The sequence below is a fragment of the Pleurodeles waltl genome, chromosome 1_1 (assembly GCF_031143425.1).
Source record: "Pleurodeles waltl isolate 20211129_DDA chromosome 1_1, aPleWal1.hap1.20221129, whole genome shotgun sequence".
NCBI lineage: Eukaryota > Metazoa > Chordata > Amphibia > Caudata > Salamandridae > Pleurodeles > Pleurodeles waltl.
This window is the reverse complement of record NC_090436.1, coordinates 48,915,230-48,932,426: the sequence shown is the minus strand read 5'-3', so window position 1 is coordinate 48,932,426 and position 17,197 is coordinate 48,915,230. Positions and strand designations below refer to the sequence as shown.

General features: G+C 42.9%; 1 protein-coding gene across 3 annotated transcripts in view; it reads left to right on the top strand.

Annotated features, from left to right (window-relative positions):
* Positions 1 to 17,197, top strand: part of LOC138260881 (CMRF-35-like molecule 4) — a 225,830-nt gene that overhangs the window by 111,402 nt on the left and 97,231 nt on the right. For all 3 annotated transcript variants that reach the window (XM_069209382.1, XM_069209473.1, XM_069209557.1), the window contains exon 3: positions 6,253 to 6,358. In XM_069209382.1, coding sequence (XP_069065483.1) covers positions 6,253 to 6,358 — 106 coding nt within the window. The remainder of the gene's footprint in view (positions 1 to 6,252; positions 6,359 to 17,197) is intronic.

Below are 17,197 nucleotides of genomic sequence, written 5' to 3'. Positions count from 1 at the left end.
TTTCCACGCACCCCTAAAACCTAAAAATACCCTTAGCACCCTATACCCCTTCCCACCCATAAACCTTAAAAACAATCTTAGCACCCTATAATCCTACCCACACCAAACCATAAAAATACCCTTGCCACCTTATAACCTCACCCACTCAACATGCTTTGTAAAGACATTGTGTATTAAATGTATTGTGTGGTAAAGGATGATTATTAAAGCCATTATGTGGTAATGTCTTCATTCCCACTCCTGGCCTAACTTTTGATCCTTTATATAGCTACTGCTATACTTTCTTCATTGTGCTCTTGTCTTGGTATTCCTACTATTATTCTCACTTGTACACTTGCTCATGATCATATTCCTATACACCCTACTTTTATCTACTTTTCTACTTAAGCCTACTCCTAATCCTAAATTTATTCCTACACTTGCTCCTTTGCATGGTCCTATTCTTACATCTAATTTTACTTGTACTTTACTCCTACCCCTGTAAGACTCCTTCATAATATTACACTCTTACTTGCCCATTGCCAACTCATCTTCCTTTTTATTTTCTTGTGTGATATTGTTGGCAAGCAGTTTATTAGTAGGAGTTAGTAGGTACCCACCACTAAAAATAAGGTCACAATCAGAATATAAGGTCCAGTCATTGTCTCAGTAAATTAATCTCTTGCTCAACCCTTGGTAGCTGGCAATAAACAAGCAGGCGTAACTTACGAGACAGGTGTGTAAAGCATTAAAAAACAGCAATACATTAGATAATTAAGAAACAACACACAATAAAAATGTGACAACAATTTATAAAAATAGGAAATCTTTGTATTTTTAAAATGACACCAGAATGACAAGTCTCCAAAGATGTGAATATTAAATATTAAAATTAAAAATAGCACTTAGTAGCAAATAGTGCTCAAAGGGTTAAAAAAGTTTGCACTGGACCAGAGCAAGGTCCAGAGTTCAGGCCACCCACGATGTAACACTTTTACACTTACTTCCAGAAGTGTTTCTTGATGCAGAAAAGTAGTCCACATCATAAGCCAAGGGTTCAGACGCTCTGGTTTGCCTCTTGGTGCCTGGGACTACAACTCCCACAGCGCACCTGGCCAACTTATCAAGCTTTTTACAAAAGTTGCTCCATACTTCTCCAACTTTCTGGAACTTCTTCCTAAAGTTCCTCTTGTGGGTTCAAAGTGTCCAACACACCAATCCAAGGGTCTAGAAGCTCTGAGATGGTCCTTGGGATATTGGAACTACATTTCTTACAATGTACCTGGCCAAACCCTTTAAAGTTCCTTGGAGGCAGTCCTGGTGGGTTATTCTTAGTGAAGATTGTGCAAGTGGAGCTCTTTTAACCTGTTGCTTTCAGTGAGTCCACTCCTTCCACTTTTCTGAAGTAAGGCAAAGACCTTAGGGCTGTAGTTCCAAATTGTGCAGCAGGTGCAGTCTTTCAGAGTGTAATCCTCTTGGTGTAGGCCACGGTGCCAGCAGGGCAGTCCTTCTTCTTCGTGTAGATTTAGCCAGGGATCTCTTGTAGCTCCTTTGTACTGTTGCTTTCAGGGAGTCCTCCTCAATCCTTTTGAAACAAGTCAAAGTGCTTAGGGCTGTAGTTCCAAATTGTGCAGAAAGTGCAGTCCTTATGAGTGCAGTCCACTTGGGGTGCAGGGTTTCCGGCAGAGCAGCTTTTCTTCTCTTGATTTTTTCAGGGGAGGATCTGAGTTGCTATGCAACGCTCCCATATTTATTCAGTGTTCCTGGGCTGGGAAGCAGGGGGACATCCCTGACCAATGGAGTGCGAAGCGTGGTAAAAATCAATCCCAGGAAGCACTGTTCTTTCAAAATCCAAATTGGAGAACGTTTCTCCTTGGGGTTAAGATCTCGCTAAACCGGTCCACTGGTGAGGCTAATTTCCCTTAACACTCCCCCTTCAGCCCCTCTGCTAATCCTATTACTAGGGCTCCAATCTGGGTGGGGTGCCAAGAAGTAGGGATCTGCCAATGTCCTGTTCTGTCAATGCCCCATTGAAGACCAGTTTGGCTACCCTTCCTGCCTTTTGCTCTGCAGCTTGCAGATATCCACCCACCAGATGTCCCCTTTTCTCAATGCGGGCCACTTCACACCTCATAGAGGTAGCCTGGCTCAGCCTGACCGATACTGGCCAATCAGAGAAGAGCTGCTGGAAGGCTGGATTTTGGCTCATCAGAAAAGCAAGTTCTATAATTCCTTTCTGTCATATGTATACTAAATCGTAAAGTGGTAAGTTGTTTGATTTATTATAACTATCATTTTTGGTCCAAGAAGGTCATTGTTAGTTGTTTCCTAGCAATACTTATACTTAAATAAGTTATTCCCATGTTAGCATACGGTGCTAATGTACTACAATGGGGAAAACAAAATTTGCTTTTTTCCCTGACCAGGGCATATAAAACAACTTTTATAATGTCCCTGCTTACAGTTGCAATGCACCCTACCCATGGGACACTTAGAGGATACCTTAGGGTGACTTACATGTAAAAAAAAGGAAGTTTGAGACTTTGGAAGTACCTTTAATTTCAAAGTCAAAATTGCATATACATTCACTTTAAAAGCAGGACTAGCTTTCAAAGTGAAAGCAGGACATGCAGCAGTGCACACTTAGGTGCATTCGATCTGCTGGGCCTCTAAACCTACACGCCCTACCATATACTAGGGATTTGCAGGTAGGTTGTCATGCCAGTTAAAATCATGCCTAATGTGCGTATACTTTTAATCTGAGTCAGAAAACCTGCATCTAGCAGTCACAATTGGGGGCCAAAAGTGTGGGGACACTACAAAAAGCCCTGGTGTCTCAAAGATATTCAATAGTTCTTCTCAATAGCCCTGCCTCATGCACTGTACACTTGCTCCTACTCTCCGTTCACCTGCTTTGCTTCTTTCCGTCTGTCCACCTCACCACCATCCTGTTCTGTTTTCTCCAAAGCTGATCCACTCACCACCTGTTAATACTGTCAATGGATTATTAATCATTCTGAACCCAATTTAGAGAAAGGGAACCAAAATTATCTCCATTGACTTGCTATACAATTTACCACTGATTTTTGTACAGTCTCCCATACATGACAAAACCTCTAAAGTCTGATCATTTGAATCATTGATCTCTGTTCACCCCTAAGGTTAACAAATACACCAACACTCACAGCGACCTGCCTTTCAGTTCACATTCTAAGTCGTACCTCATGTGCATACTGATAAACACTACGTCCCATATTTATAGAACCTTAGTGTTGCCTAAGCGCCATTTATTTTGGCACTAAAGTGGAGCTTACCTAACTCATATTTATATTTTGACGCTAGACCCATCTAGCGTCAAAATATTGGAGTTAGAGCCATGTTTAGGATGCGGGAACCCATCTTGCGTCAATGAGATGCAAAGTATGCATTCCCGTCCTAAACATGATGCTAGACTCCCAGCACCATACCTCCCAACGCAGAAACGACGTGTGGGTGGGAGGCGGACCTAAGTAATTGCGCTAAGCCCGCTTAGCGCCATTATTTGAAGCCTGGGTCAGATCAGGTGTTAGAGTGCAAGTAGGCCCATTTCCATGGTGAAACACCAGGGAATAAGCACAAAGATGCCCACCCCAAACCCCAGCAACACCATCACCCACTCCACAGGGACACTATAGGAGGAGGGAGCCCAACCCAGGTCTGTTGCAGGTAAGTGTTTGTGTTTGAGTGTGGTGTGCCATTGGAGGTCCCTTACATGGGGCCCCCTGGCTGGCACTGGGTATGTAGGGCTTGCCTTGGGAACACTGGTCCGCTCTGGTGGGCATTGGGGTGGTGGGCATGACTCCTGTCTAAACTTAGACAGGAGTCATTTTTTAGTGGCTTGTGTGTGAGAAAATGACGCTAGGCTGACTAGTGGCAGACGTTTTGCCGCTAACCAGCCTAACATCGTTTTGGACCCACTAGAGCCATTCCCCCTAATGCCACCCTCTTGGCTAGCGTCTTTTCTTTTGACGCTAGCCATTCCATAGCGATATGGTACGTCATTTTATAAATATGGTGCACGGATGGCAGTAGAAAATTATGTTAGCTTGCGTTAAGAAAAATTACGCACAACTGCTTTAGCGCAGTTGTGCTCCATTTTTCATGAATATGGGCCTAGGTCAGCCAACAGTCATCCAATACTGATCTCCAACCGATACCTATTTTTGTACCTTGATATGGATATTCCATCAATCAATCAATCATGATTTATATAGTGCTGATAAACACTCAATTGGGTATCCAGGCGCTTTCAGTTCTTGGGGGACCTTCAGAATTCCGGACGTAAGGCGATGGCCTGGAGCTGCATGGGAAGGTTATTCCAGGTCTTTCCTGCGATGTTGCATCAATGAATCCTGACTAAATGCATATTCTCAAGCCATCATTTGATATGCTACTTGTTCAGGGACAAAAAAACATTGGTGCTGACAGAAAGCTTAAATTAGGCAGTGTCAGAGCAACCATTCACAAGTACATACTCAAATGTAGATCTGTGCTCAGGACAACCCAAGACACATGTAAACACCTCAAACCTGATGTCCTTAAACACCAACTAACATTTCTAACTTCTGTAGTTGAATTTCTTATCAATAATAAAGAAGTGACACAATTCTAGTAATAATTGAGTATTTATAAGTAAAATAAAATAAAATACGGCTGTGAGTACAGCATAGTTCTGCAACTGAAGCCACACTCAACTCAGCTCTTACACATGGTGATTTTTAAATACTTGGTGGGCACTTAACATCCACCTCCTTCACAACACTTACAATTAACAAAACAATAATTCTTTAAACGCTATCTGACTGCTTGTTACAAAAATACATTCAAGGCAGATATATTACGTACATATTATCTAACAGACACAATGTCCTTCGATCCTGCCCTGTGACCTCTATCAATGTGTCCTCCCTACAAGTCTACCAGTCTCTGAAGTTTTATGTCCTGGCTCCTCCTTTCTGCCAGCCTTGAAACACAAACATCTAACACTGTGTCTCCCTTTCAAGTCTGTCATGATTTACCCTTCTCCTTTCCTGATATCAGGAAGTAGCTCAGACTCTCCCTTATGTGTGCGTCCTTCTAAGTTATCTGTGGTATGCTAACCTGAATCGTAAATGCTTTACCCTGCACTTGGGCTCTCTTCTCATTCTCCTTTCTGTCCCTGCATTCCTTTTTTACCATTACTGTACTTTTCTCGTATAATATAGACTTCTGCACTTTTATTTTCTAATTCGTGTGTTCACCAGAGTAGGCCCTCTGTAGTTTTCTCAAGGCCTATTACACTTCACACCCTTTACTAGTTGCCAAACTTTAGAAACAATTTCACTGTCCAGATCTCAGTAATTCCAGCATTACTCCTTAATTTATACTATTAGTCATCCCAAACCTATGCTGTCTGCGTCTGATTAAGAGTTGCATGGTACCAGGGACAGAGTAAAAACACATGCCATTTAACCATTACTACTATGCAGTAAGTTGAACCTTGCGATGATGAGTTCAACTCCATGGAACGGGAATTATTGTGTGATACTGATTTTTGCATGTGATTAAAACGCATGGAATTCCCGTTCTGGGCTTTCAACACATATTTACCACCTACTCTGAGCAGCAGATAAATGTATGCGGGGGGCCTCTGCATGGGTGGAGGTAAGGGAAATCAAATTGACGTATAGGCTAACATAAATTTTCAATCACTAAAGGAAATAAGAGTGATTAGAAACGCAGAAAATAAATGGACAATATTCAAATCCACTAAATTTCACATCAAACTAAAACAGATGAGAAAGCATGAACCCACGCCAGGTGCTAGCATCAAGGCAGTCAAATGAAATATTCCTTGATGACGTGCACCGAATACTGGATAAAGAGGCTGTTCCTCACTTCTGGGCTTGTCAGTCACCTACAACACAACCGATTTTGTCACGTTGATTTGAACTTTCGTCATTATCTCAAAATTTCAGCTGAAAAATCATTATTTTACCAACACATACTGAAACAGATCATCAACACTGGATTCCCCATGAACACAAGTGGCACACAGGCAATGACGAAGAATGTTGCTACCTAGGATTATCCAGTTACAATAAAGTTTGTTGATGTGTCACACTTTATGGGAGAGTATCAATGCTAAATGTATTGTTTTTAAGGAAAGAAGCAGTCCGGGTGGGCTATCATGAGGCAGTTTTCAATAGGAATATTCACATGAATTGAAATTATTTTGTTCTCAATTTGTTTCAGATTCTACCACCATGAGACCAACTTCAACCACTCGAGTTAATAATTCTTCGAGTTCAGGGCTGTTCATAGTCATCGTACCGCACAAGGAGGATACAACTCCCATGGCGTGAGTTTCAGAATCTTTCCCATCTTTGTTTTTCCATTGTTGTTTGTATACAGTGAGGACTCTAGCCGCTTGAGTAGCACCGACATCAGTATTACTAACTCTGCGATCAAGTTTGCGCAAAATCTCATCGAGAATGTCTACAGTTTCTAAGAGGGAATAAAGCTCTGAGGGGCACATTTAAGAAAAGTGGCGGTGCACAAAGTGCAGCGCCACTTTCCTTGCGCCCCTTAGTGCCCCCCTAATGCTGTGTGCACTGTATTTAAAATATGGTGCACCATTGAGGTAGTTAGGGGACTTGAGTCAGAATTTTTCACTCCAGTCCGGCGCTTTGCAGGATTAGCGTAAATTGTTTTATTTGTACGCTAATCCTGCAAAGCACCCAGATGCTGGGAGCCTCCTTTCAACGCCTGCTCTGAGCAGGTGCTTAAAGTGCTGGAAAAAAATGAAGAATAGAAATCTGTTAGATTTCTTTGTGCCATCTTTTGACCCCCTAACGGGGGAACACCCCCTTTACAAACATTATGCCCGGCACAGGCATAATTTAGCGCCAAGGGTTGGAAAGTGGCGCAATGCATCCATTGTGCCACTTTGCAAATATGGCGCTGCGTTTTTGGCCTTCTAACGCCACATTAGCATAAAGAAATTATGCTAATGTGCTGTTAGAATGGCACTAGGGGCCCTTAAATATGCCCTGACTTTGGGATAAGCCTGCCAAAGTGTAGAAATTATACACTGACTGAGAGTAGGTAGAATATATAAACATAAAGGTACTCATGTGAGGACAATGCACGTTAATTCTTTATAGAACGAAAGGCACAGTAAATGTGATTTGAGATGTAATGACGCAATAGATGTGGGACAGAAATAATCGGTTTATTGAGAGGTGTGTTGTAGACTATGTAGAGAAGTACGAAGGGAGCAAGAAAGCCAACATAAAGCCAAAGAGGTTTGTAAATAATGAACTACATAACTTCAACAGGACTGTTCTATGGGAAATTTACAGCAGAAAAAATGAGTACAGCAGAGATGAAACTATCATTCTAATCGACCAATAGGATACCGCAGGATTTAGAACTTTGTAAATATATGGCTTTATTCTCAAATGTGGAAGCTGATTTCATAACTTGATTGCAACTGTTGAGAAAGTAGGTCATTAGTATGGCTGATCTTTTAATGAATTTCCCTATTTTAGGACCTTAGAGATCACAATATTTGAGGGAATTGGACATTTTTCTGAAAGTGTTGAGCAGTTTGGCCTTAAATTAAGCCAGTGTTGGACGCCGCAAATCTCAAAGGGGTTTGGAGTGGGAGGCATACAAGGCACATGACAGGGTCGGGGGAAATAAATAATACATTTTTTTTTTTAAATTACCGTTCCCGATGCCACCGCCTTGCTCCTCTTCTCTTTTGGTATCCCAGCAATCCGTGGGACACCTGCACAGGCTCCCCAGCAATCCTGGTGCTGCTCTCATGCTGAACCTAGCATTAGAGCAGCGCCAGGATTGGTCTGAGCGGAGCTCTCACTGGAGCCTTTGCAGTTTCCCCAACTCGGCTATGTAACACAGCCGGGTTGGAGAAACCTAAGTGAGCATGTGTGTTTGGCTGGCAAGAGACGTCTGGCCGAACACACAAGCGCGCTTGCATAGACTCCACTCCCCCTCCACTTCCCCTCCCGTCGCCCAGCCCCATCCTTCCCTGTACATGCTGCTGGCTGAGCCAGCATCTGTATAGTAATATAATAATAAAATATTCTTTTATTTTACAGGTGCTGGCTTTTAGCCAGGGGGGCGACACTCCTCTGTCAATGCGGAGGAGCCGCCCTTGAATGAAGCAATGCATTTGCATTTAATAATTTCTTTACATTTTCAGTGCATATTTTAACTCTCAGTTGAGACATGATCACTTCTACCCATGCATGGTATAAACTTTAGTTTAACAAAGTGCTGCTGAAGACTCACTCCATTACAGGATGCAAATTCCATAGTTCCTTGGTTTCAGGACCCTTCCATGGCACCAAAAATAACAGGTGGATAAAATATTACTGTTAGACCTTACAGCCTTAGAGTGGTCACCCCTATCTTTGTGGCTGCCTCCCTCCACTTTTTGGACATTGTTTTTTCTGGTTTTAGGGCTCTGCGCACTTTACCACTGCTAACCAGTGCTAAAGTGCATATGCTCTCTCCCTTAAACATGATGAGATTGGATCATACCGAATTGGCTTATTTAATTATCTTATAAGTCTTAGTAAAGTGCACTATATGTGCCCAGGGCCTATAGATTAAATGCTACTAGTGGGCTGCAGCACTGCTTGTGCAACCCACTTAAGTAGCCCCTTAACCATCTCTCAGGCCTGCCATTGCAAGGTCTGTGTGCAGTTTCACTGCCAATTCGACTTGGCATTTAAAAGTACTTACCAAGCCTAAAACTCACCTTTTTATTATACATATATGTCACCCCCAAGGTAGGACCTAGGTAATCCATAGGGCAGGGTGCTGTGTAGACAAAAAGCAGGACATGTACCTGTGTAGTTTACATGTTCTGATAGTGTAAAACTCCTAAATTCGTTTTGCACTGCTGTGAGGCCTGCTCCTTTTATAGGCTAACATTAGGGCTACCCTTATATACTGTTTGAGTGGTAGCTGCTGATCTGAATGGAGTAGGAAGGTCATATTTAGTATGGCCAGAATGGTAATACAAAATCATGCTCACTGGTGAAGTTGGATTTAATATTACTATTTTGGAAATGACACTTTTACAAAATGAGCATTTATCTGCACTTAAATCCTTCTGTGCCTTACAATCCACGTTTGGCTAGGTTCAGTTGACAGCTCCTTTGTGCATTCGCTCAGACAAACCACAGGATGCTCAGCCTTACTTGCATACATCTGCATATTGAATGGGTCTTCCTAGGCTGGAAGGGTGGAGGGCCTGACACTTACATGTCAAAGTACAGTAGCCTGCCCTCACACAAAGGACGGCCACACCCCCTACTGGGACCCTAGCAGACAGGATGGAACTGAAAGGGGACCTTGTGCACTTCTAAGACAATCTTTGAAGTCTCCCCCACTTCAAAGACACATTTGTGTATTTAAACAGGGCCTCTGCCCCTACCAACTCAGACACTTCCTGGAGAAGAGAACCTAAACCAGAACCTGCAACCTGCCAAGAACTGCCTGGCTGCCCAAAGGACTCACCTGACTGCTTTCTGAGAAGGACGGCTGCCTTGCTGTTGCCCTGGTGCTCTCTGGCTGTGTTGAGAAGTGATCTCCAAGGGCTTGGATAGAGCTTGCTTCCTTTTTCCTGAAGTCTCAGGACCAAAAAGACTTAATTCCTGCAAGAAGAAATCCCGGTGCAGCGCCTGCAAGAAACAACGCACAGCCTGCACTGCTGTGAGAAAATCACCGCACTCCGAACCAGAACGATGCAGCCTGCAAGGAGAAGATCAACGCATCGCCAGCATAGTGACCGGAAATTCGACGCACAGCCCACTGGATCGACGCACAGCTGAGCCGGAACGACACATCCCGACTTCCTGATAGGAATCGACACAACACCTGCTGTGCGGTGGAATTTTCCACGCAACACCCACCGGAGCGTCGCAGCCTCTGTGACTTCGTCCTGCGAGTGCTGGATTTCAACGCATCATCCCCAGGGCATCCGAAAAGCCAGCAACCCGAAGAGGATCCAAGTCTGAGTGCCGGAAATCGACTCAAAGCCTTACCTGCATGAAAAACAAACAATGCATTACCGTGTGCGGCCCGAGAAATCAATGTACACCTCCCTCTTTTCCACACATCTCCTCCTCTGCACGCAAACCAGGTGCTTTGTGCTTGCAAGAGACATTTGTTGCTTTTAAGGGGCTAAAGACACTTTATATCATTTTTACAGTGATAGTTCAAAATACACTTATTGCATCTTTTTTTACCTGCATCTTACCAGATAAATATTATATATATTTCTAAACACTGTGTGGTGTATTTTTGTGGTGTTCTACTGTTTTATTGCATGATTTATTGCACAAATGCTTTACACATTGCCTTCTAAGTTAAGACTGACAGATAATTGCCAAGCTACCAGATGGTGGGCACAATGTAATTTGGATTGTGTGTGACTTACCTTGACTAGAGTGAGGGTCCTTGCTTGGACAGGGGGTAACCTGACTTCCAATCAGAGACCCCATTTCTAACAATTACCAAAACATATTTTCTTCCCACCATTAAATATATAATGGTAGGAGTAACCACAAGCTCTAATTCTCTGCCCACATCTGTTAGCTTTGTCAAAGTCACATACTCCATCAACTAAAACTATCAAATACATGATGAGTTAGTCTCCCACCCAGAGCAGTCTTTATCAGTATGTTCGAGTTGCTCTGATTTAATGGCTATAGGAGTATTAAAACCATACTCCAACGTCCATGAGCTCTCTCTTTCATCGATTTAAGAATTATTTATATATGTCTCATTATAGGTTTGGGAAATGGTAAGGAGTCTTGCTGAATCACTCCCTGAAAGATAGGGTGAATTTCTCCCATGATCAAGTGGTCTGAAGTCAAAGAACAGTCTAAGGCCCATGTTTATACTTGGTTTGCGCTGAATTAGCGTAACAATTTTTTTACACTAATTGAGCGCAAACTAACTCCATATTTATACTTTGGCGCTAGACATGTCTAGTGCCAAAGTTATGAAGTTAACATCGTTTTCTGGACGTGAAAATCTACCTTGTGTCAATGAGATGCAAGGTAGGTGTTCCCATCCAGTAAAGGACAATATGGCCTTAGCGCCATAATTAGCCCCGTGCTAAAATCCAGCACGGGGGATGGGGGCCTTAAAGAATGGCGCTAAGCTTGCTTAGCACCATTATTTAACACCTGGGCATAGGCAGGCGTAGGGAGACCTGTAGGCATATTTCCATGGTCAGAGACCATGAAAAGAACACACAGGTGCCCTTCCCTGGCTCCCAGGTACACCCGCACCTACCTCCACCCACCCCAGAGGGACACCCCAGGATGGGGGACCCATCCCAGGTGAGTCCCGGTAAGTATTTTTTGGGGAAAATTTTCAAACTCAGAGGCCCTGCCTTGGGGTCCCCTGCATGACGCTGGCCCCAGTGGCCATGCCAGGGGACATTTGTCCCCTGGGCATGGCCATTGGGGTGGTAGGCATGGCTCCTGTCTTTACCAAGACAGAAGCCATGTCCATGGGGGTTGCATGCCAGAAAATGGCACTACACTGCTTAGAGGAAATCTTTTGCATCTAAACAGAGTAGCACCATAATTCGGCGCACAAGCTCAGGGTTCCCTTACGCCTCCCACACCCTGTTAGCGTCCTTACAGGCATTAGCGCTTGCTAGCGCCATTCCATACATATGGGGCCAGATGTATGAAAGCTTTTTGCATTCGCAAACGGTGCGAATGCCCGTTTGCGAATGCAAAATACCATTTCAGAATGTATGAAATACATTCTGAACGCAATTTTAAGGAATCGCTATTTTATTTGCGACCCTGTTTAGAGAGTCGCAAATTGCGACTCTCTAAATTAGAAATCGCAAATAAGGATTCCTCATTTGCGTTTTCTTACCACATGTATGAAGCAATTCCTAAATGCGATTTTGGCATTTAGGAATCGCTAATTACCACCAAGTTGAACTTGGTGGTAACCATGTGCAAAATTTAAAAATGCATTTAAAATGCATTTTTAATTTGTACATGTAAAGCACACATGCCCTTTTGGCCTTAGCCCCCCAGCACCCTGGGGTTTTGCATTTCCAAAATTGCGATTTCTAGTTCAGAAATTGCAATTTTGGAAATGCAAAACATTCGCAGATATGGGCCAACAGGCCCATAGCTGCGAATGGGGCCGGTATCGCAATTTGCGATTCGGTAATAGCATTTGCGATTTTTAAGAAATCGCTATTACCGATTCGCAAATGTGATTCATGGCACTTTGCGAGTCGGAAATAGCCATTTCTTAAAAATCGCTATTTCCGAATCGCAAAGGGCCATGATGATACATCTGGCCTATGATGCCGAACTGGCATCTTGGAATGGCGCTAGCCGGAGCTATACTTTTTCGCGCAAATAACTCCACTAACGCAGTTTTGCATGAAAAAGTATAAATATGGGCCTAAATGTTCTGTAGTGCCCTCTTTTTAGGGCCCCTCCTCCTTGGACTCCCTTGCCAACTTCTTCCCAAAGAAGCATTCCCTCAATCCCACTGGCGTGTAGGGAGGAGCAAGGATCCCATGGTCAGAAAGCAGTCTCCATGTCCTGATGTCTCCAATTATGCCAATTCCTACCATAGTTTCTGATAACAGAAGCTATTTTCCCACTGACTCATGCCATGGATTAATACACATGGCCACACTCATCTTAGCTGAGCGGTGGCAGAACATTGATAAACATTTCAGACTGACAAACAGAGGTACTGGTCCTATTTCTCCAAAGTCTCTAAATATTCTCCTATTCTCAGTCAGTCTTCACATACAGTTTTTGCATACACTGTACTGTCTTTTTTATACAAGAGGTGAATGCATCATGGTCTGTAGCTGTAGTGCTTCTGTCCTTATCTCGTTTTCAGCACTTACATAACATATCAAGAATGCACTTCTGAGTTCAAAGAAGACTTTTATTGTTGTTAATTCTTCCCCAACCGCAATTTCGTAAGTGACGAATTATTAGATTTCAAGCACACGTTCAATGAAAACACAGTTTGCAATATACACAGCAGGTTATATTTATAAGATATTGAATGCAAAGCAAAACAAATACTTCACCATGTGAGAAACTATTTACAGCTTCATCTTTCTAGGGTCTGCAAGCTGATGACTCCTGTCAGCTGCGAGAAAGAGATTTATCTACCCACACGGGATACTGGCAACTGGCGCCTAGTTCCAGTACGAAGTTAGGCAGATTCGAAACTAATTCTCTGAAGCCTGTGTCATCCGTTACAAAGGTGTACCCCTATGGGAAGCCGTTCATGTCAAAATGACAGCTCCCTATATAGGACACCTCCTGGAATGCATAGCGTGTTGCAAAATGAATTTGACATACACCAGAATGAATGTACTATGTGTCAAAGTAATTATGATACCTGGCAGAGTGAATCTGACTTGAACCAAAACAAATATGAAACCAGGCAAAGTGAGTATGCTACATAGTGATTATTATGAATAACTCACACTCAGAATTGAATAAGAGATATACTGAAATATATATCAATCATAATGAAATAAATATGGCCCTCACTGTAAATAATAAAGCAATCGCTGAAACACATACAATATTTGTCAAAAAGAATGCAACATTTCTTGAAATGACTGACATATGCCAAGAGGAATATGACACACATTGCAATGAATATGACAGCTTGAAATGAATATAAGGTACCTAAATGAAAATGCATTATTCTGAAAGGAATATACTGTGCAATGAACATTACATTTATAAAAAAATGAATATGGTTTGCATTGAAAGTAATATGACACACATTGACATGATTATGATATGTGTTGCAAATGGTATGAGTCATGTTAAAATCAATATCATGCGTTAATATGAATGAGACATCTATTGAAAGGAATATGACACATGCTCAGATGAGTATGACATGAAATTAATATGAGCCCTTTTGAAATTTATTCAACATGCCTTAGACTAAATATGACCAATGGTGACTTTAAAATGAAGCTTGTCCTAATGAATGTTATGCTTTGAAATCAATATCATACACATCGACATGAATATTGCATATATTGAAATGAATTTGACCTATGTTGAAATGGATATGACCCATGTTAAAATTATAATGTCAGGTGTTAAGATGAATATGACATCCACTGACACGAATATACCATTCATTTACAGCAATATGACACATGTTAAGATTTATATGAACCATTTTCAAATTAATGTGACATCTGATGAAGTTGGTATGACCCATATCAAAATTAATATGGCATTCATTAAAATTAATATGACACTTATTAAAATGGATATGAAACTATGGGCCAGATGTAAGAAGGCGTTTGCGAGTCGCAAACGGCGAAAAGCGCCGTTTGCGAAGCGCAAAAGCCTCACCGGTATGCAGAAATGCATTTTGCGAGTCGAATCCAACTCGCAAATAGGAAGGGGGGTTCCCTTCCTATTTGCGACTCGCAATGCGATTCATTTCCATTTCGCGGTCGCAAATGGAATCGCAGTTACCATCCACTTGAAGTGGATGGTAACCCAGTCGCAAACGGGAAGGTGTCCCCACGGGACCCCTTCCCCTTTGTGAATGGACACAAAAATAATTTTTCAGAGCAGGCAGTGGTCCTATGGACCACTGCCTGCTCTGAAAAGTACCAAAACAAAAGGTTTCGTTTTTTTTTCTAAGTGCAGCTCGTTTTCCTTTAAGGAAAACGGGCTGCAGATAGAAAAATAAAAAAACTGCTTTATTAAAAAGCAGTCACGGACATGGTGGTCTGCTGACTCCAGCAGGCCACCATCCCCGTGAGTGCCCATACTCGCAATGGGGTCAAAAAATGCGACCCACCTCATTAATATTAATGAGGTGGGTCTTTGCGACCCCATTGCGAGTTGCAGAAGGTGTCTGAGACACCTTTCTGCATACCAAATTGCGAGTTGCAATTTGCGAGTCGCACGGACTCGCAAATTGCAAGTCGCAATTTGGATTTTTCCTGCATCTGGCCCTATATGAGATAAATATAGCATGCTTTGAAATGAATAAAGCACATTTCGAAATGAACACAAGCCATGTGTAAATTAAAATGCTCACTGTTTAAATGTGGCTTGCCTTGAATCAATGTTGATTTGCTTTAAAATTAACAATACATATTGAAATTAATTTTACATATTTTGAAAGGATATGATATGAACACAAATTAATTAACTAAAATAAATATATGTTTTTGATTATGTGCTACATTTAGTTTTTGCCGGCTTTCGGACCCTGAGCACTTTACCACTGCTGACCAGTGCTAAAGTGCAAGTGCTCTCTGTCTAAATTGACCTGATGATTGGTTTATCCATGATTGGCATATTTGTTTTACCAGTAAGTCTCTAGAACAGTGCACCATGTGTGCCCAAGACCTGTAAATCAAATGCTACTATTGGGCCTGCAGCACTGATTGTGCCACCCACATAAGTAGCCCTGTTAACATGTTTTAGACCTGCTACTGCAGTGTCTGTGTGCAGTTTTAAACTGCCATTTCAACCTGCAAGTGCACCCACTTGCCAGGCCCAAACCTTCCCTTTTACTACATGTAAGGTACCCCCTAAGGTAGGCCCAAGGCAGCCCCATAGGCAGGTTGCAGTGTATTTAAAAGGTAAGACATATACTGGGGTATTTTACATGTCCTGATAATGAAATACTGCTGTAGGAAAGTACCATCTTCCTTGGCATGTTACCCCCATTTTTACCTGTATGTCAGAATGTTTTTGCCTGTCTCACTGGGATCCTGCTGGTCAGGACCCCAGTGCTCATAGTTTATGGCCTAACGTGTGTGTCTGTATAGTGCTTGACTGTGTCACTGAGGCTCTGCTAATCAGAACCTCAGTGCTTATGCTCTCTCTGCTTTTAAATTTGTCACTGTAGGCTAGTGACTTCATTTACCAATTTCAATTGGCACACTGGACCCCCCCTTATACATCCCTAGTATATGGTACCTAGGTACCCAGGGCATTGGGGTTCCAGGAGATGCATATGGGCTGCAGCATTTCTTTTGCCACCCATAGGGAGCTCAGACAAACCCTTGCACAGGCCTGCCATTATAGCCTACTTGAAATAGTGCACACACTATTTAACAGCCATTTTCAAGGCACTTAAGTAACTTACAAGTCACCTATATGTCTAACCTTCACTTGCTGAAGGTTAGGTGCAAAGTTATTAAGTGTGAGGACACCCTTGCACTAGCAAAGGTGCCCCCACATAGTTCAGGGCCATTTCCTGGGACTTTATGAGTGCGGGAACGCCATTACACACATGCACTACATTTAGGTCAATGCCTATATGTAGCTTCACAATGGTAACTCCGAATAAGGCCATGTAACATGTCTAAGATTATGGAATTGTCCCCCATTCCAAATCTGGTATTGGGGAGCCAATTCCATGTATCCTGGGGGCTCCAGCATGGACCCCAAGTACTGCCAAACCAGCTCTCTGAAGCTTGCACTACAGCTACAGCTGCTGCCACCTCACAGACAGGGTTTTGCCCCCCTGGGGTCTGAGCAGCTCAGTCACAGGAAGGCAGAACAAAACATTTCCTCTGAGAGCAGGGTGTTACACCCTCTCCCTTTGGAAATAAATGTTATAGGCAGGGGAGGGGTAGCCTCCTCCAGCCTCTGGAAATGCTTTGAAGGGCACAGGTGGTGTCCTCCTTGCATAAACCAGTGTACACCGGTTCAGGGACCCCTTGTCCCCTGCTCTGGTTTGAAACTGGACAAAGGAAAGGGGAGTGACCACTCCCCTGTCCATCACCACTCCAGGGGTGGTGCCCAGAGCTCCTCCAGTGTGTCCCAGACTTCAGCCATCTTGCTTTGCAAGGTGTGGGGGCACTCTGGAGGGCTCTGAGTAGCCAGTGCCAGCAGGTGACGTCAGAGACCCCTCCTGAGAGGTCCTTACCTGATAAGGTAGCCAATTCCCCATCTCACGGCTATTTAGTGTCTCTCCTGTGGGTTCTCTTCAGATTCTGCTTGCAAGTTTCCTTCAGGAATCCTCTGCAATTACTGCTTCATCCTCTGACCTCAGATCAACCGCAGCCTGCTCCAGGAACCGCTGTAACAGCAACAAAGTATCCACAAGGGATACTTTTCTTTTGCAACTTCAGCTCCAGCCAGCA